Source organism: Macrobrachium nipponense, chromosome 31 (assembly GCF_015104395.2).
Source record: "Macrobrachium nipponense isolate FS-2020 chromosome 31, ASM1510439v2, whole genome shotgun sequence".
Lineage (NCBI taxonomy): Eukaryota > Metazoa > Arthropoda > Malacostraca > Decapoda > Palaemonidae > Macrobrachium > Macrobrachium nipponense.
The window spans coordinates 22,332,459-22,354,051 of NC_061093.1; the positions used below are offsets into that span (position 1 = coordinate 22,332,459).

A 21,593-nucleotide genomic window follows, 5' to 3' on the forward strand; every position below is an offset into this window, starting at 1 on the left:
GTTAATTTGTTCTATTACCCCTAGGTCTAGTAATCTGTTACATTCTCTCTCTAGTATTAGTCTCTTGCTAGAAGAATAATATCTATCAACCCCTAATCTTTTCAAAGTCTTTTGAGCCTTATTTTTATTGGTAAATGGGAGTCTCACACCCTTACTGATCAAGTTGCATGCAAAAGAAGAATTTGGGAGTTTTTGCCAATTTTTTAATTTATTTGTCAATGACCTACCTATCCCACTTACTAGAGGGGCATGAGAGGTTTCCTTGGAGTTAGAGGCTTCTGTAGGGAAATTTAACTCTTCCAATATCATTGAATTGTTAGTGGGTACATTTGCCAAATTTTTATCTTTACTGTGTAGCTCCAGGTTTATTTTCCTCTTGGTCCGAGCATGGGCTCGATGGTATAAGAATTAAAGCATAATTAGTTTTGTTTCTTATCTTTGACGTCTGAATTAATTGCTGTCTGTCCCCCTGTACTCCTTCCCCCTCTTCGGCCACCTCTCTTGATACCTCGCCTGTAGGGATTGAACCTATTCCTGAACCCAAAGCTTCCCTTGAATCCTCTGTAAAAGTTAAATTTCCCTCTGGGGTAGCCCTGATGCTTGCCAAAGTTGAACCTTCCACCTCTAGAGATAATGTCCCCTCTTCTAGGAAGGGGACCGCCTCGAAAGCACGAAGCAGTAGCTTTCCTTTGATCATCTGATAAGACCCATATATCATTAGTTTCAGCTTTAATAATAGCATCTCTGGTATCTAAATTGAGGTTCCTGGGTAAAGATCTACTTCTGAATGAGCTGATTAAACTTTTAATTAGATCAATGTGTTTCCTGAAAGGCCCAATTATCACTTTAGTAATGAAATCAATATCGTTAATCTTAGAGGGGTAAGCTAATTGCGCCAGAGCTGCATGCCCTTGAAAAGAAGATAGCCATTTTAATGTTTTCAATATCAAAGTGAAATTTCTGCTTGAAATCTTCATTAAACAACCTGCCACTTGGCCAAAAGTTCAACTTTGGCAAATTTATCAATTTGAAAAGGTCTGCAAGTTCTTTATTATGATTACAAACAAAGAATTGATCATGAGAGTTCTTGTCTCCTTCACTTAATGTTAATGCAATTAGGGAGTCATTTAATTGTATTTTCCCATCTCTATGAATGGAGGGCACAGCATTAAAATTGTTAGATATATAAGTAGGAATAGGTTTGTTAAAGGTAAGCGGGTTAAATTCTTCATAGTCACTACTATCTTCATTATAAGTTGTAAATAATTCTTCATTTGCATTCTCAGGTAAATCTACTTTACGGCGAGGGCGCTTAGGAGGAGGAGTATTGTCATTTCTTTTTGCAGTCGAACCACTTCTGCAATAGGAGTGAAAACCTAGACTCAAATTTGATAATAAAAGTTTAACTGATGTCTATAATATGGCTCATGAATTTACAAATCAGGTTGGACAGCAGCAGACCTAGAAGGCTGAAGCCAGGCAATCGGGTTCTAGGCTCAAATGGCCTTCAAAGGTTAATTCAGGTCAATCGGCATCCTCTCACTAATATCCCATACTTAAATTTATATAGCCTCTACAGTAATCTTATATTATGTATATAGCCGACCTCTCAAAATTCTTAAGACGCAGTTCCTCATGGTAAGGGGTAAACCATTATATCGAAAGGAAACGAGTGTGATATAAAATTCTACCCATTAGCTGAGGTAGGCGCAATTATACCGCCTTTGACATGAACCCCTCCAGTTAAATGTCGACGATAGGATCTCGGTGGGATAGGCGGAAGGGAGCGGCTAATAGGTAGCCTAGGTTGACGTAGTATGTTAAACTCAAAGTTAGAAAAAGTTAGGCTACTCGGCTCTTTGGAACGTAAGGCAAAACTAGTTAACACCTCACCTTACAGCATTAATTACCTTTGTCATATAAGTATCTAGTCCTTATAATGTTTAGGCTCACTTTACACATAGTTTAGGATTATATGTTAATGTACTTGGGTCTCGAAATTTATCTAATCTCAACTTTTACGATTATAACTACCGCACGGTCCGTTCCGGCTCATTGTTTACCTTTTACTGCCATGCTTGTGACGTCATCAGTCTATATCCGCTGCTATCCAAGACGTTATATAAAAATAAAAACAGAATATTAAACCTAACCCTTTCTCCACTAGTTTCAATAATGTTTGATTCTGTAATAATAACAATTGAAGAATTTCACTATTGGAAGGTTCCTGGCTGGTTTCTTCCGTTTTGGGACCTCTCTTCTTTTTGGGTTGTTCCGGTGGAATATTGTCATCATTGCTAGTTTCGCTAAGATTATGCACATCTGCTGATACTACGACTTTTTTGGACATTTTAATTGGTTGATTAAGTCGTTGTCCCTCGTAACAATAATTAGGGGAGGGTTGTAGTAATGGTGAGGTGTAATAGGTGTTGCCTGTGTCCTGTCAACTTCAAATATGGCGGTTTGATTCCTGTCAACTCGCATGTCTCTGGTTTCTCCGCCCAGATGTGTGTGGTTTGTGCTCGCTTATGGCTGTCTGGGGGAGGAGCCAGGGGTGTGTCATAGCAAACCAGTGGGTCTGAAAGGCTGAAGCCTCTCTCTCTAGAACTGTGGATTTGCATGCATTCAGAGTCATTAACGGTGAGTGCACTCACCTTCATGACTCAGGCACAGAGTAGACGAAAGGGGTTATACTCAGGTGACTCACACCTTGCCAGCAATCACTTTTGCGGTGACTGCTCAGTTCTCGTGAGACTGTACATGCGGTGAGACTGGTAGAAGGTTCCTCGTTCAGTCCTCCAGAGAGGTTTTGATCTTAAATGGGACTGGAACGTATTGGGAGGATGGTTTCAGCTCTTGCCAGTTAGTTGCACAATCAACTCCACATAGGCCACAATCACGTTCATGTGACCGACCAGTCTCTGTGGTGGTGAGCGTTTCTCCTGGTGTGCGAGAGTTTTGTAACCTACTTGGGAAAGCATTTCTCCAGGGCAAGAATGCTCTCCTAGACTTGCGTCGAGCCAGCGACTCGCTTCTCCTGCTAGGTATGCTAGCAAGGCGAGCGAGAGCGTCTAATCTTCCTCGCTTATTCTCTCTACTTCCTCTGGCTACACCGGGAGGGGCGAGGTGAATAGGAGGGATCCTGCAGATTGCTCTCCCTAGGATTCAGTGTTGGGACCCTATGTTCCTAAAAGGGCCTTAGGCTCCCACTGGACGTATGTCCACATTGTTTAGGAAGGATCTTCTGTCAATGATAGAGAAACTTCTCACTGTCTTGACACCTGGTGTTTCGAACTGTATGGAGACTGTGTTTTCCCTGGCACTTTCTGTCCTTTGGATGGATTCCAATTCGAAGTCCCCTGTGGGGTCTTGCGTTTTGGGAGCCTCGCGTGCTTATTCTGTGGAATTACACTCAAAATCCAGTCCTAAATATGATCGCATATAGGACTAGTTTTTATGCCTGTTCCTCCTCGATTACTATGGGAGTTGAAGAAGGACCCCTCCCCAATGATCTTTTGAATTCTTTGATGCTCGCTTGAATTCTCTGAAATTTCTGGCACTCTCTGAGTGTTCTGGTCTTAAATGATCTGCAAACTCTCGGGTGAGACGAGATTTCCCAATATGTAATTGTTGCAATAATTGGGATTTTCACTGAGCACTTGTGTTACTTGGAATTCCTGTCATTCTCTGAGTGTTTTGCTTTTCTGTGAGTTCCAAACACTGGCGAGACGGAAATTTCCAATGATTAATATTACAAGCATCGGGAGTCTTGTCGAATGATTGAATTCCTTAGAATTTCTGGCATTCTCCGAGTGTTTTGGTTTTCTATGATTTCCAAACACTCAGGCGAGATGGGCATTCCCCCAATAATTGTTGTTATAAGAATCTGGAGTCTCGCCGAGCGCCTGAATGCCTTAGTTTTGCTGGTACTCTCTGAGTGCTTGGCTTCATCATGTTGCCGAGCACCCCAGGGCAAAGAAAGGTTTGCCTGTTTATTGTCTTACAAGTTGGAATTCTTGCTGAACGCAGGAATTCTTACGAATTCTAGCGCTCGCTACCATGAGCTTCTGGATAGCAAGACGAGCCTTTACCAGTACAGATAAGTTTGCTCTTCAGTCTGGTTTGGGTTTATGCAGATCTTGGTATTGCATGCCAACACCTTCTAGGCAAATGGTCAAGTACCGTCCTCATGTATTGGATCTTAGGATCCAAACATGTAGGACAGCAGACACGGGATCCCTTTTTTTGTTCTTCTTCTTGGAGCTTTGACCTTGAGGGAGACCAGTTAATTGGGAAAAAGTTATAGTTCTTTGCTGATGATTACCACTCAATTATGTGGTGGTCTGCTCAGCTCGGCCAGCCAACTCTGCTGCCAAGCTGAGTGCTCGGCTGTACCCAATGAACTCTCTACTCTTGATCAGTGAGGTTCCTTGCCATAGCATAGCACCCTCCTTTCCTCTATTACAGCGTTTCACAGAAGTCATTGTCTTCATCGTCTGTCTCCTTACCTCCCTTTTCAAAGGCTTCCGGGCCTGAGGAGAGGAAGGTAGCTTCTCCAACCCCTAAGAATTCTCGACTCAAGACTTCTAGGGTCTGCATCTTCCCCCCAGGGAGGAAGCAGTGGTCTCTCTCATTGGTTCACCTGCTCTTCGGGAGCGGGAACCGTGACACTGTCAATAACATTTAGTGTCATGGGAGCTCCAGAAGTTCAAACCCAGGTTTGTTCTCCTGTCACTGGTGTTGGTTACTCATTTACGAGTCTGTCTTAATGTACAAACTCCAAAGGGGGATCATACACCCACAGTCAGTGATGAGTAGTCTTCTCTCCATCATGACAAGATCCCAGGGCGAGAGAAGGGATTGAGCCACTTTGATGGCTCAGACCCACCTGTGAAAGCCAGGAATGGCTATTCTTCAGGTACCAATGTCGATGTCGCTGTCCCTTGGGACAAGGCATTTGGGGGAGCTGCAAGGAAGTTTTTTGTGTAGTCTTCTTTGTGAGATTTGATCACAGGTGGGTAGATCTGTAACAAGATGTGGCAAGTTCTCGCCAAGTTTTGCCATATTTAACTCCGTTCAACTTTCGCTCTCGTTCACGCGAACAAAACAGTTGTAGAAAAAGAATGTTTCATTTGGCAGACTGAGAACACTGCAATTTAAAGAAGAGCAGGCAAGAACAGTCAATCCTCTTTTTTGTTTTTTCCACTACTTTCTGGGTTACACCGGAATGAGCAAGGGAATAAGAGGAACTCACGGGATATACTCCCCAGAGTTCGAATACGAGAGACTATGTTTCTGGTTCAATTTTAGGATTTCTCCAAACATACGTTCATTCTGTTCAGGATGGATAGCACTGAGAAGTTTGAACACCACCTCTCTGGTGCTCCTGTTTTGGGAACAACCAGTTCGGCATGAACTACTCTTTAGTGTCCTGATATCACTGTAGAAACCTCCCTTCAGGACAGCTTTACCTTTGCTTTCTTCATTAGAGAATGAAGGAGGTCTACTTTCAGTCTTTATTCTTGTCTCTTGAATGAAGAAGAATTCGACTGGCGCTCGATTAAGAGGAACTTACGAATATACGTACTAGTATATTCTCCTTGCGAAATGCGTCTGTTAACGGTTGCACCGTTCGAGTAAGAGGGGCATACCTTTAAGTTAGTTCTTCTGGTATGTAACTTCTCTTAACCTGAAACTTAGGACAGGCTTTTGAGTTTCTGGTTTCCCATGAGTTTCCAGTATTGATTTCGAGATGACTAGTGGTATTGTTTACCAACAGCACCACCGGGTTGACATTATCACCGAACAAGAGGGTTTCTTTCCCTCATTGCCCTTAACATGCAGGTACTCAAGTGCATCTGTATTGCGCTTGATAGTTCTATAAGCTGAACGCATTCCAGTATGAATTGCACTAACAGGCAACTCATTATACGGAGTCGAACAAAGGGCAGTTTTGCCTTCTCTCTGAGATTCTGTTCGTCTTAGTATTGTTTCTCCTCTGTAGAGGGTTAACTACTAATTTGATTTTCTCTGCCCAGCCATCACAGACTTAGGTTTCTGGTTGGCTTGGAATTCTCACATAAGGTTCATGTCTTGTGCTACACATTTGCCACTGCGAGAATTTTCAGATAGAGGTATGTCTCATCACTCTCTTTCTGTTTATCCCACATTATATAACAGAAGTCTGTAGTATTCTACTCCATATCACCTGAATAATTGGCTGCTGCGATGACTCGGAATGATTTTCTTCAGACAATTTGAGTTTTGTCCTCTGGTACTATACATTTTTCTAATTCGTAAGGTGTTCAGTTATTCTTTGTTCATCTCAAATTGAAAATGAGTAAGGTAAGAATTTGAATGTTCCCCACCCTACTGGCTCTGCTTCCAGGGTAAATAGAAGAGTTCCTCCCTGATTCAACCCATGAGAAGTGGTTCTTCAGGCAGTACAATTCCTGTTTTCACAACTAAAGAGCTTCTGCCTTTACTGCGAGCACAGACTTTCTTGCAGAGCACTGATAAAATAGTGGAAATACTTCTTCAGTCCTGTGTAACATGCCAATGATTAGAGCCGTCTTCACTGGTTGGTGTTAGCGAGAGTTCGCTTCTCTCTGATTTAACTGTGAAGACATAGGCCCACATTCGCCTTAGTCATTCACTAAAGTAGTGTTGTTTCTATGTAGTTGATATTCAACTACTGATGAGAAACTTCTCTTCTTGCCATCACAGAGACCTCAGTCTCTAGACTCATCTAGCGGGCACATACCTAGTGGGAATCATCAGACAGAGTTTTGTTTTCCAAGACTGCATCTTGTCTCTCTCGAGCATAGGTGAAAAAGATAGATGATTTGCATGGTTCATTCTCAACATCACTCTTCAAAAGGCAGGTGTCATGTCGTGATTCCATCACAGATGAGCAGTCATTTGGCATCTTTTCATGAGTTTGAATCCTTCATGATCTCCTGCGTATTGGACTTTTATTTTTTTATCCTTATCAATCATTACTTTGTCCTATTGGTGTGTTGTACCTACGGAGGATCAACATTTATTATTGAATGTTAATTCCTTTCTCCACTGCTGACTCCCAATGCAGAAGTATTTAACGACACGTCTTCCTTCAAGTCCTACTAGATCGTGAGGAAATCCTCTGCAGAGGGCTATGTCAAATGTATGCGCACTCATAGAGTGAAGAGTCCCAGTAGCTTGGTACTTTTGTGACACATCGAAGAATATGTTGGACTGGAAGATAGATGCAGTCTCATTAGGACCACATTTATATCTTTGTTCCTTTGAGTAGGCCCACAGGGCCTTGAAACTCCTTTTTCCTTGGGCCGGTGGTGGATGCTCAACAAGTTATGTTTGCTTACCCGGCTCCTTCAAGAGGACAAGTGGCATCTCCCCTATGGTGTGCGTCTCTAGAGATGAGAAGGATGCGCATCTACTCCTCTTTCTTAGGGTAGAGGATAGGACTCGAACTTAAACTTGCTGGTTGGGAGTTTAACGCGGTAAGCCTGCACATCGAGTTTCCTTTCTATTTTTCTTATGAGAATCATAGAAGCAATTCCACTCCTCCCTCTAATAAGGGGAGGAAGGAGACTGGCAATAATGCAAACCCTTCCCAGAACTTTGCATTAATACCTCCGACACTAAATATTCTTCCCAGCCCATTTTTTGGGGTGAGTTATGAGTCCTCACTCATATTGAAAAGGCCCAGAAGTCTGACTCTTGATCATGCAGCTCTTATACTCAGATCAAGTTGTCAGAGGCAGTGCACTCCTCCATGCTTTTATGACCAAGAGGAATAACCCAGGTGAGCTGAACTCCAGTCATTTTCATCCCACCAATCAGTGAGTCTCCCTAATGTAAAGGACCAAGGGTTTGTATGTTGTTTAGGAACAAATCACAATCTGTTAAAAGTAAATTGTATTTTTCCTAACTAGATAAACCTGAGGTCCTTTACATTAATGCCCACCTCATGCCACCCTTAATCTGAAACCTGGGCCGAAAGGGAAAGTAGTGTTTACATCCAGGCAGGGGGGTCTACAGTGTTTTCCCCCCTATTCACGGGGATAAGTACCAGACCCTCCCACCCCTTGCAAAAGCTAGAACCTGTGAGTAGTTGAGACCCCTATAAAAATGAGTAAAACTGCTTATTTGTAAGTTAAAACTGAAGAAAAACCCACTAAAAATGGTTATACCAGGTTTTTTTAATAGTTTTGTCTCAAAGAGTGCATTTTATGATGAAATTGATAAAAAAAACATGAATTTGTGGATATTTGTCATAGAAAATACCACAAATAGATGAAATTTCTGCAAATAATAAGGGTATGTGTTCCCGAGAGAAATCCATGAATACGTGAGCTTTGAATCTGGAGGGTTCACTATACCAGCCTACCAGATGGTAGTTACTGCCTAATCACCTCGTTCAAGAATTTAACAGCCGTGTTCCAGCACTGTAAAGTAATTCCTAATGTAAGGACCTCAGGTTTGTATAGTTAGGAAAAATACAATTTACTTTAAAAATTTGTGATTTTTCAACATGATCAAAGGATGATTATCTTTAGGTGGCTGTTGTTTACAAAGCTAACAATCCAGGGGATGAGGTTGGCAAGTGGAAAATATTAGCTACGTACGGAAGTCACTTTTATACCAATTTCTTTATGATCATTGAAATTTTGATGTAACGAAATACTGTTATGTGATTCTTCCAGGTATGGCTTCTTCAGGCAATGAGCAACAGTTGCGTTTCAGGTGGAATGACCACATGCAGCACATATCTAAAGTAAGTGAGTTTAGTATTATAAAGAACTACTAATAGGTTCATAAGCAACTACAGAATACATATACTAGGTGCTTCTCGAAATACAAACAGTTTAAAGATAAATTATATACACCTACTTTTTGTGCCCCCAAATTTGATATTTGGCACATATGAAACGTTTTTATTTAAGTAACTTACCAAGTAATTACATAGCTAGGGATTTCTAAGTACTGGTAGCTAAAATTTGAAAATTGCTGTAACAATTCTTTGATATTTAGTGCATATGAAACGTGGTTTTTATTTAATTAACTCGCCAAGTAATTACATAGCTTAGAATTTCCAAGTTCTGGTAGCTAAAATTTGAAAATCGCTATAGAGATTCTTTTTGGCGTAGGTCGCTACCTCTGCCCACTACTGGGGGAATAGGTGAACAAAGTAGCAAACTAGCTCAATTTATTCGTACTGGCTTTTGACAAAGGTGGTCAGCAGTAGCTCTTAAAATTTGGATCGTTTGCTTACCGGTTGTTAAGGATATGGGTGAAGTACCACTTGATTCTTTTGTTATTAGCTATTGAATTTTGGTCATTTAGTCAGTCGTTAGAAAGACTTTTGGACTTTTCTTTGTTTTTTACTTTAACCCTCTTACGCCGAAGCCCTAAAAATCAAAACCTCTCCCGTATGGCGGGGCCGGTTTGGAGTGAGCGCGGAAGCGGAAAAAATAATTTTTTCAAAAAATCACAGCGCGCTTAGTTTTGAAGATTAAGAGTTAATTTTTGGCTCATTTTTTTCTCATTGCCTGAAGTTTAGTATGCAACCATCAGAAATGAAAAATAATATCATTATCATATGTAAATAATGTGATATATGGTAGCGAAAAAAAAAAATTCATACATAATTGTATTCAAATCACGCTGTGCAAAAAACGGTCAAAGCTAACGAGTTACTTTTTTTTCCGTTGTATTGTACACTAAATTGCAATAATTTTTATATATAATACACTGTAAAACAATAAAAGTAACACCGGAAAAATATTATCACAAAATGATGTACGAATTCATAACGCGCGGACGTAAAAAAATTTAATTTTCAAAAATTCACCGTAAATCTAAATATTATTCTAGAGACTTCCAATTTGTTTCAAAATGAAGACAAATGATTGAATATTACGATACTGTAAGAGTTTTAGATTAGAATTGCAGATTTTGACCATTTCGGACGAGTTAAAGTTGACCGAATGTCAAAATTTTTATATATATATTTTTTTATCAATTATTTTTTATTGTATTCTTCATGAATTTGCATTTTGATATATGAAACTCTATAAAACGGCTAATATGAAAAGGAGCAAATATTAGGATAATGTGATGTACGCATTTCGGAGACTTGCGGCCGCGAATCGGCGCGCGGAGGGAAATTAAATATATTTTTCAAAAATTCACCATAAATCACAATATTGTTCTAGCCCCTTCTTTACCGGGTGGGTGAGCAGAATGTAAACATTGCGTTCGCTGCCGAACTGAATCTCTCGGTAGTGACTCCAGTTTGGAGGGGTGCCGATCGTAAAAATATTTGCCAAAAATACACTAATCAAGACAGGCTAATGAAATTATCAGGTATTATTACCACTATAATAACGCATATTCCCTGTTAGTTTTATCATCCTACAGGGAAAATAAATGATTTTATGAAAAAAAATGTGAAACTCAGTGTCCCTTGTACAAGGGACACTGGTGGTCGGTGAGAAAATTACAGTCTTGAATAGAAATTCGGTCTTACAGAATGTTGGTATATCGCACCTGGAACATGCACATAAAGTATTATCAAAATAGAACAGTAAATAAGCACGTAATAACAAAAAAAAGAGCAAAAACTAAAGCGAAAGCCCCGCCAATAAATATGGAAATCGCAAATTTTATAGTATATTTCAAAAATTGGTCGATGTCATTTTCTACGTTTTCTAAGATTTGTTTCATCACAGAAAACAACTTTAGGGGTATCAGGGGTATCTAAACTAATTTTTCAAGTTTCTTGTCCTCAGAAAAAATCGCTTTTTCACTGGTTTGGTTTTTTATATATAAAGTTACTATAAGGCTTTATTTTTACCTTCATTTATCTGGTGTTCATATCTTTTATTTGTAAAATGTAATAAGTGAATAAATAAATAAATACAGTAAATGATGATACAACTAGTTTTATACTTGGGTAGAAGTTATTACATGTTTACGCTTGTCTGGTTTTGTGATTTTTTGTTGAGACGCAGTTCATCTGTCACCTACACACTACTATAAGCAGTAATAATATTTTTTTGGGTTCATCATACGTCTGGCATCGTGTCATACTGTTTATTTTGCTCCAAACTCTTCAAACCGAAATTACAGAATGATTGGAAGTCCCTATCTGAAAAGAGGAGTTTTGGTGGTACTATGCGTACCACCTTTATGCACCCGGTGCGGTGTAGTAGACTTGAATGGTGGTACCCACCTACCTCCAAACAAACTTTCGGTAATGAAGAGGCTAGAGACTTCAAATTTGTTTCAAAATGAAGATAAATGACTGAATATTACTAGGCCGTAAGAGTTTTAGCTTACAATTGCGTTTTTCGACTATTTCGGTAGAGTCAAATTTGACCGAACGTAGTTTTTTTTCTATTTATCTTGATTTATATGCAAATATTTAGAAAAAAGAGAAAAGCTGCAACCTTCAATCATTTTTAGTTGTATTCAACATGAAATTGCGCTCATTTTCATATATAAAACTTTATGTAACAGCTAATTTTAAATGGTGCAAACATTTCAACAATCGCACAAAAAAAATTCTGATTTTTTCGGAAGAGTTACCGCGCGGATGTAAGGAAAATGATTTTTTTTTTTTTCATAAATTCACCATAAATCAAAATATTGTGCTAGAGACTTCCAAGTTGTTGCAAAATGAAGGTAAATGATTGAATATTACTAGAATATAAGAGTTTTAGCTTGCAATTGCGTTTTTCGACCATTTCGGTAGAGTCAGAATTGACCGAAAGTTGAAATTTTTGCACTTAACGTTGTTTATATGAAAATATTTCAAAACTGATAAAAGCTACAACCATGGGTTGTTTTTAGTTGTATTGTGCATGAAATTGCACACATTTCTATATATAAAACTATGTAACGGCAAATTTAAAATGGTAAAAACATTAGGACAATCGCACAAAAAAATTTATTGGAAGTTACCGCGCTAACGTAAGGAAAAAGTTTTTTCATAAATTCACCATAAATCAAAATATTGTGCTAGAGACGTCCAATTTGTTGCAAAATGAAGGTAAATGATTGAATATTACTATAATATAAGAGTTTTAGCTTACAATTGCGTTTCTTGACCATTTTGGTAGAGTCAAAGTTGACCGAAGGTTGAAATTTTTGCACTTATCGTTATTTATATGAAAATATTTCAAAACTGATAAAAGCTACAATCATGAGTATTTTTCTGTTGTATTCTACAAGAAATTACACACATTTTCATATATAATACTTCATGTAAAGGATAATTTAAAATGGTGCAAAAATTATGTCAAAGTGATGAAATAATTTTTGAGATGTGTCACTGATACTTTTTAGTGCGATAAGAAAGAAATTCGCGCTTGCGCGCCTGCGTAGCGATTGTAAACAAAACAACGCCTTGATCCGTGAACTCCCAGCATCCCCCAAGGTGCGTGATTCAAAAGTTTTCGGCTGGTAGGCCTATAAGTATTTTTCCGCGAATTTAAAAAAAACTTTTTTGAGTCGACGTATGATACATCCATTCGGCATACGGGAGACATTTTGACTCAACGTTTAATACGTCCATTCGGTGTAAGAGGGTTAAATGACTATGTCTGACTCAAGAGTGACCAGTATCCAGTACTGTAACAAAGGTTGCAGGACACAGATGACTGCTAAGTAGTATGACGCACATACAGTATGTACTAAGTGTAGAGGCTAAAGTTGCTCTCTAGAACTAAGATGTTCCAAATGGGTTGGCTGGTATGAGAAGCAATGGAAGGTTTGGCTTCTCATTTGTCAAAATTGGAGAGAGGTAAGTTACATACAGCGACTGCTAGATGTGAAAGATCATTAGCCAGTTACGAAACTTTGAATACATCCTCTGATGTACCTATTATTTTATTAATGTATCTTACCCAGTAATTATACAATTGTAGTTGTTCATATACGAAATAAACCTTCGGACTTAACATTAGGATAATACTAGTGCCAAGCTGGGAACCGGTAGAATTAAAATTAACCTTGTGAGATCCAGGAACTATTGGCATCTATACCAGGTCATGGGGCATGAATTACCCAGAATGCCCTCGGTAGGCTGTGATGTCGTCGCGTCTGCCATGTCGGTGTGTGACGCCTGTTGTGACGTCACCAATCTTGTAGGGAGAGACTGGGCGGCTGCTGCTGGCATCGTACGAGTACCCAGTGAGGGAAACCAATAGATTCTAATATATCTTTGGTTCAAGTATTATTACTATTCGGAAATGGATAAAGGTGGCAAACTCCCAGTCAGTTATAGACTTACCTCCCACCAATAAGTAAGTCTATCCTAATGTTAAGACCGAAGGTTTGTTTCGTATATGAACAAATAACAAATTTCATACAATCAACTTACCTGTCAGATATATACATAGCTAAGACTCCGTCGTCCCCGACAGAAATTCAAATTTCGCGCCACTCGCTACAGGTAGGTCAGGTGATCTACCGGCCTGCCCTGGGCGGCAGGACTAGGAACCATTCCCATTTTCTAGCATATTTTCTCTGTCGCCGGTGGTATCAACATTGTTGCTATTACCTCCTGACTTAGATTCTTATTTCATCCTTTGATCATCGTTTATCGGCTTTTTGGTGACGTATCTGGATCGTGTTTTTGGCATTCGCTACTGTGGACTGATTTTGGACTTGCTTTTTGGAATTTTCTCAGTATGTCTGATTCAAATGTGAGTGTGAGAATGTGTGTGAATGTAGGCTGCAGGGTGAGGATACCGAAAGCTTCGGTTGATCCTCACACTGTATGTCGTAAATGTAGGGGGTTTCAGTGTTCTGCTACTAATACTTGTCATGAATGCGAGGGATTAAATGCAGAAGAATGGAAGACTTTAACTTCTTATTTGAAGAAGTTAGAGAGGGATAGGGTTAGACGTCTGAAAGGTGTGAGTTCAAGGCCTATTGAGCCTTTTATTGATACTTTTTCTAATCCTGATGATTTAGATTCTCCCTATGTGTCTAATTCACAAGGTTTACTTTCGGAATCGGCCTCGGAAATCGCCGATCTGAAAGCTACAATTCGAGACATGAAGTCCAAAATGGCAGACTTACAAGGTAAGGCTAGTGAAAGTGAGCATTACAGTGAAGTGAGGTTCCCCTCCTAGTGTTTGTGGAGGGGCGTTTGATCGTCCCTGCGACGCTCCCAGGCCTTAGACCTCTTCCAAGCTCACCATGCCATAGGAGAAGGAAAGTCGAAAGCCTTAAGGAGGTCGTGGGGAATCCCCAACGGTCAGACGTCCCTTCAGCAAGCTCTGTTTCGTTGCAGGCTGCTCAAGGGCGCTTTAGAAAAAGCGTCCTTCGTGAGTGTTTCTCATCCTCTCCCTCGCCCTCACCTAAACGAGGGTGGAAGGAGTCGGATTTATCTAGGCCTCTGAAACGGCATTTGAAAGAACCCGAATTTGATTCGAGCCCGGAGCGTTTCTCAGATGACGCTCCCTCGTCTATTAAGAAGGCGAAGGTGGCGTCAGTGTCACCCGACGTGGACGCAGAAGAACACTTTCCTACTTCTCCCCCGATTGAAGATGACGTGGGAGAAGCTTCAAGGAAGATTATCTTGGCAGTACAAGAGCAACTGGCCTCTTTGGTGGGAGTGTTAGCGCCTCGTAGGAAGGACGTTGCGCTTCCAATCAAGAAGTCTCGTCCTCTCTCCCCTGCGAAGCGAGAGGCGTCATGCAAACGTGAAGCTTCCAAACATATCGCAGAAGCTTCGGTTTCGAGAGCGAGATCAGGAGAATCTTATGGAAGACACGTAACGCCAGAGAGACGTGAGACGTCTTCTAGGCATGAAGCGTCATTTAAAGCTGCTTTTAGACGCGAGGCTCCAACCAAAATTTTGGCGCCAGTTAGGACGCCTTTTGAGAGCGAAGCGTCTTCCAGGCGCGAGGCGTCATCCAGACGTCAGCAGCCACACAAGCGGGAGGCGTCAGCCAGGACGCTTGGCGGACGAGAAGCGTCATCCAAGCGGGAAGCGTCATCCATTTATGGAGAGAAGCCTGAGCTGTTGGCGCCTTCCAGGACTATTAAAGCGGGGAAGAGGAAGGAATATCATTCCCTTAGCCCCTCTCCTATTAGGAGTCTGTCTCCTCCAGAGGAAAGACGTACTGAATTGGCAGCGGAGACTCATATAGACCCCGAGTTAGAAGTAAACTCGGAGGAGGAGTATCAAGGAAGAGAAGGACTGTCGAACTATAAAGTTTTGACAGCCTTGCTTCTAGAGGAGTAGGGAGACGACTTGACTCCTGCCTCTCCTCCTCCGCGCTCTCTTTTCTTGAGTGCTAAGACGAAGAAATCTTCGTCTTTTCTTAGAATGAAGCCCGCCATTTCGATGAAGAGGGCTCTTCAGTCTTTAGACTCTTGGATGAAGTCGAAGAAGGAGTTAGTTAGAATGGTCTTCTGCATGCCTCCAGCGAGACTAGCTGGTAAAAGAGGCATTTGGTATCAGACGGGAGAGAATATGGGTATTTCTCTTCCGTCTACGTCAGAAGCGGACTTTTCGACCTTAGTTGACGCTTCACGTAGACAAGGTTTGAACTCGGCCCGTATAACTTGGGGCATTTCAGAACTGGACCATCTCCTCAAGGGACTCTTTCATGTATTGGAAGTTTCAACTTCTTAGATTGGTCCCTTGGGGTGATGTCCAAGAAAGCCCATGATTCTGAAGGACTCGAACCAGAAGTCCTTTTGTGGTATTTTGGTCTTGTATAGACAAAGCGGTTCAGGATGGCTCGGTTGAGATCTCCTCTTTATTTGGAGCAGGTCTTCTTAAAAAGAGGACAGTATATAGTGCCTTTTTAACCAAAGCGGTCTCCCACGTTCAGAGGGCAGCGCTACTGTACTCGCCTTTGTCTGACTTTTTGTTCCCTTCTCAGTTGGTGAAGGACATTTCTCGTTCATTAACTGAGAAGGCGACTCAAGACCTTCTGACGCAGTCAGCAAGGAAGAAGAAACCTGCTTCTACTACTGACAAGAAAGGACCGAGTACATCAGTTCAGCCCTTTCGAGGTGGCCCGACCTCCAGAGCTCCCGCAAGAAGGAAGGTTCCTGAGAAGAGAGGTAGGTCTGCCTTTCGTCCCTTTAAAAAGGGAAAGTGATGCTTCTCTCCTCCAAGCACCAGTAGGTGCCAGGCTCCTGGGATTTTTGGAGGCCTGGGCACTTATAAACGCAGACGCGTCATCGATGTCTGTAATAAGGAAGGGATATCGTATCCCTTTCCTGAACACTCCTCCCCTAACGTCAACACCGCGGGAACTAACAGCCAAGTACAAGGATCCTGTGCTGAGGGATACTCTTCGATCGATGGTGGAGCAGATGTGGGACAAGAGAGCGATAGAACTAGTACTGGATCAAAACTCCCCTGGGTTTTACAATCGCCTTTTTCTGGTTGCGAAGGCCTCGGGAGGCTGGAGACCAGTACTAGACGTCAGCTCTCTGAACAAATTTGTTCAGAAGGAGAAGTTCTCGATGGAGACTTCTTCCTCAGTCCTTGCGTCATTGCGACAAGGAGATTGGATGGTGTCTCTAGATCTCCAGGACGCCTATTTTCACGTCCCGATCCACCCTTCATCGAAGAAGTACCTCCGTTTCATGATGGGGGAAGGATCTTTCAGTTCAGAGCCTTGTGTTTCGGCCTTTCCACAGCTCCTCAGGTCTTCACAAGCCTGATGAAGAATGTGGCGAGGTTTCTTCACCTCAAAGGAGTAAATATCTCTCTGTATCTGGACGACTGGCTCATCAGGGCCAGATCAGAGAGACAGTGCTTGGAGGACCTTACGTTAACTTTAGATCTGATCAGAGCGTTGGGATTACTCGTGAACCTCGAGAAGTCGCAGCTGACCCCCAGACAGAACTTAGTCTATCTGGGGATTCAGATGGATTCTCGGGGTTTTCGAGTATTTCCTTCGCAAGAGAGAATCGCAAAAGGTTTGCAGAAAGTCTCTCTCTTCTTAAGGAAGGAACAGACGTCGGCGAGGGAATGGTTGAGCCTTCTAGGGACCCTTTCCTCGCTCGAACAGTTCTTCCCGCTAGGAAGACTTCATTTACGTCCGCTTCAATTCTTCCTCAAGAGGTCTTGGAGTTGGAAAACTGGACAACTTTCGGACGCCTTTCCCATTCCAGTGGAGATAAGACGCACTTGGAATGGTGGTTGCCCCCTCTGAAAGAGAACAAAGGGATCTCTCTAAAAATCCAGAACCCAGACCTAGTGTTGTACTCCGACGCGTCGGAGAAAGGTTGGGGAGCAACATTAGGCTCGAAGGAGGTGTCAGGCACCTGGGAACCAGCGCAGGTGTCTTGGCACATAAACTGCAAAGAGCTCTTCGCCGTACACCTGGCTTTGAAGAGTCTAGAACCTCTGGTTTCGAACAAAGTAGTGCAAGTAAACGTGGACAACACCACGGCACTTGCCTACATTCGAAAACAAGGAGGGACTCACTCCTCGTTCCTTTACGAGCTGACGAAAGACCTTTTGCTTTGGACGTCTCACAGGAACATCTCCCTTCTTACAAGGTTCGTTCAGGGAGTAAAGAATGTGAGGGCGGACAGACTCAGCAGGAGGAACCAGGTCCTTCATACAGAGTGGACCCTACACGAAGAGGTGTGTCAAGATCTCTGGTCTCTGTGGGGGACCCCTCATGTGGATCTCTTCGCCACATTCATCTCCAAAAGGCTGGCAGTCTTTTGCTCGGTCGTGGAAGACCCAAGAGCTCTTATGGTAGACGCCTTCCTGCTGGATTGGTCTCACGTAGACGTCTATGCTTTTCCTCCATTCAAAATCCTGGGACTAGTACTGAAAAAGTTTGTGGCGTCAAAGGAGACGAGGATGACATTGATAGCCCCCTTTTGGCCGGCCCAAGATTGGTTCACGGAGGTGGTAGAGTGGATCGTAGACTTTCCCAGATCCCTACCAAGAAGGATGGATCTTCTCAGACAGCCACACTTCAAGAGGTATCATCAAAACCTCCCCGCTCTCGCTCTGACTGCCTTTCGACTATCGCGAGAGCACGCAGAACCTCCACTAGGCAAGTATATCAGTCAAAGTGGGAGGTTTTTAGAAGGTGGTGTAGAACTAAGAAGTTGTCCTCCTCCACTACCTCTGTAGCGGAAATTGCGGATTTCCTTCTATTCCTGGAACCTAGACGTGGTTCTCAAGTTTCTTTCATCCGAAAGGTTCGAACCTCCTCATCTGACATCGTTTAGAGACATCACCAGAAAATGCCTATTCCTATTATCTTTAGCTACGGCAAAGAGAGTTAGTGAATTACATGCTCTGCAGGATAAAGTAGGTTTCAAGGGAGACTCAGCTATTTGCTCGTTTAAGACCCTGTTTTTAGCTAAGAACGAGAATCCCTCGAATCCCTGGCCTAAGTCATTCGAAGTCAAAGGCATATCGAGTCTCGTAGGAAGAGAAGCAGAGAGGTCTCTATGCCCTGTAAGAGCTCTGAAGTTCTACCTTCAGAGAAAGCATCAGATGGGAGGCTCTAGACAAGGTCTTTGGTGCGCGGTAAAAGACCCCACAAGACTGATGTCCAAGAATGCTCTGGCATTCTTTGTGAGGAACGTCATTACAGACGCGCATAAGGTCTGTCCTGACGAAGAGTTTCGACTGTTGAAAGTGAAAGCTCATGAAGTGAGAGCAGTAGCAACGTCTCTCTCGTTTCATAAGAATATGTCGCTTAAAAACATCATAGATACGACATTTTGGAGATGCAACTCAGTATTTGCATCTCATTACTTGAAAGACGTTCGTGTGACATATGAGAAGTGTTTTTCTCTGGGTCTGTTCGTATCGGCGGATACGATTCTGGGTACGGGAGCCGACACCAATCCTTAAGTATATACTTTTCTTCTTTTTAGATATGGTCTGGAGTCTCTTCGAACAATGGAGGACTTGGTTTAGCACGGGCGGCCGTCTATGTTGTTCAGTAAGAGAATCTTGTCATATCTAATTAGATGAGTATAATAATTTTTTTTTAGAAAATTATGTATGTGTGCGTTTTTGAGTTATGGTTGTTGTGAAGAGTTCGGGGATAACTCGGAACAATCTTTATTTCTAACATATGGTTAGGATCAGGTGGTCGGGATTGGTTGTGTGCTCCTTCATAAGGTGTATTGTCATATAAGTGGATCAGCACCCATTGACAAAGTCCTTTCAGGCTCTGCCGAGTAAGCGGATAAGACCCCATCGGCAGACCCACAAGAACTCTTGGCCATAGATCATATATCTCGCTAAAGTTTCTTGAGGTGATGCAGACTACTGGGCAAACACCCACGAAGTCTACCACCTATCAGGTAGGAACCAAGGTTTTATTTATACCTACAACATATGTTGTTTACCTGTCTATTCCATAAAGTAGCTGTCTCTTACCCTCCACCAAAAGGTGCCAATCAGCTATGTATATATCTGACAGGTAAGTTGATTGTATGAAAATGATATTGTTATGTTACAATAAAGTTTCATACATACCTGGCAGATATATACAATTAAAGGCCCACCCAGCCTCCCCGCAGGAGACAGGTGGAAGAGAGAAAATATGATAGAAAACAGGAATGGTTCCTAGTCCTGCTGCCCAGGGCAGGCCGGTAGATCACCTGACCTACCTGTAGCGAGTGGCGCGAAATTTGAATTTCTGTCGGGGACGACGGAGTCTTAGCTATGTATTTATCTGCCAGGTAAGTATGTATGAAACTTTATTGTAACATAACAATATCATTTTTTAACCAATTTGTATTTTTTATAACTAACAAACCTGAGGTCTTAACAGGTAAAGGCCCACCTCGAACCACCCCTCTAGCAGTCTAAACTGGGTTGGAAGAGTAACTGACGGGTCACGGGACGCTGAGGGCATTCTGGGTAATATATGCCCTTGGTATAGGTGACAATAGTCCCTGGATCTCACAAGTTTAATTTTAATTCTACCAGTTTCCAGATTGGCGCTAGTATTATCCTAATGTTAAGACCTCAGGTTTGTTAGTTATGAAAAATACAAATTGGTTAAAAATTTGTCATTTTCCACCCGATGGCAGCTTGAATTCCTAAATTCGGGGTTAAAAAACTTATGTCCGGTAGGTGAACAGCTTCCACCCACTTTCTTTGGGGGGTGATGAACATCTACATGAAAACACCTCAGTTTTGTTTCTCCCGTCCCAGGACTAAAATGTTGTAGGAGCACAGCTTGTTATTCCCCATCAAGTTTGACCTTGCTGCTTCACTGCGGTGAAGTATTTAGGCTTGTAGCCTGTTTTGGTTATTAGATTGCATCAAATTTGTCATGGTTTTTGTCTGTGTGGATTAATTATGTCTAATTTTTGTTTATGGTTTATGCTGATTTTTCTCTCATCGAGAATTGCCGATCGTTTGCTAGTTTGGCAGTTCTGTACTCGGTTCCCTGTCTTTTGTCTGGGTTACTTAACTTTAAGAAGTGGTTAATATTTTCTTGTCTTTTATTGTTTACTGGTTTAATACCTTATTATATGAGATTCTAGCTCAAGTAGTTTTAGGTATTTCAGCAAAGGCTGCAATAATAGGTTAACTAAAGTTCTGTATGATGCGCTTACCATCTGTGTTTCTTGCAGAGGTCAGGATTGTTCAATTAATAATACTTATGAAGAATGTGAAGGATGGGATAAGATGTGGAAGAATTTGACTTCTCATCTTAATAAGCTTTAAAGGGATTGAAAGAGGGTGTCTGTTATAGCTGAAAGTAAGGTAGCCAATAGCTTGACCCCAAAAAAGATGAGTGTTGAAGTATGTACTTGTTTCTTCACCGATTTCAAATATATCATGTATGCCGAGTCTGCCTACTCCGCCTTCAACGGAATCATGATCGTCGGAGACAGATCGCCTCACCACTATAGAAGAGAAGATTGACAAGAAGTTTGGACTGATGGTGACTACAGTTACCCAATTAGGTGAGTCAGTGAGGTTATTGATGAATAATTTTAATAAAAGCGAAGGTGAAGTCTTAATGGAGAAGGTGGCTGCCCGGCCCTCTGATGCTCCTAGGTAAAGGTCACTGCCAGGCTCCCCTGAATCAGAGAGGAGGAATACTGGAGGCCCAAGGGGGGTTGATGGGCTCTCTTGTCAAGCTTATGAACGGCTAGATTTGGGACACCACAGGCGTTATTTGAATGAGTCGTGCTCATTGAAGAGACAAGACTCTTCAGTGGAGCACTCTTCTCTGCCTTACAAAAGGCATAAGGAACCTGTGGAAGGCCACAACCTTCTTTCAGTTTTTGGGACAGTCCTGAAAGGCTGTCTTTGGATCAGGAAGCTCAGGACTGTCAATATTTGGCACCCAAACGACAGATGTTGGTATCAAGGGACCCAGAAGCACCTGAGTGCCCATTGTCACCAATTTCTCGCTACTCACGGGAGTGCCCTCATGCCCCAAAGCATCCAGGCACCCCACACCTGAGTGATCTATTAAAGAGACTAATTCAATTCCTTTTCAGGTACCTTCTGGGATGGAGGAGGAAGTGGACCCTTCATTGGTACAGATAAAGCGTCAACTGGAGAGTATCATGGCCTTATTGAAGAAACCTCCCTCACAGAA

At 41.9% G+C, this 21,593-nt stretch overlaps 1 protein-coding gene across 2 annotated transcripts in view; it reads left to right on the plus strand.

Annotated features, from left to right (window-relative positions):
- Nucleotides 1-8,534: 8,534 nt before the first annotated feature.
- Nucleotides 8,535-21,593, plus strand: part of LOC135206687 (uncharacterized) — a 57,656-nt gene continuing 44,597 nt past the window's right edge. Inside the window, exon 1 of one of the 2 annotated variants that reach the window (XM_064238090.1) lies at nt 8,535-8,779. In XM_064238090.1, the coding sequence (XP_064094160.1) occupies nt 8,711-8,779 (69 nt within the window). In that variant the 5' untranslated portion in view covers nt 8,535-8,710. The remainder of the gene's footprint in view (nt 8,780-21,593) is intronic. The other variant, XM_064238091.1, reaches the window with a different exon arrangement.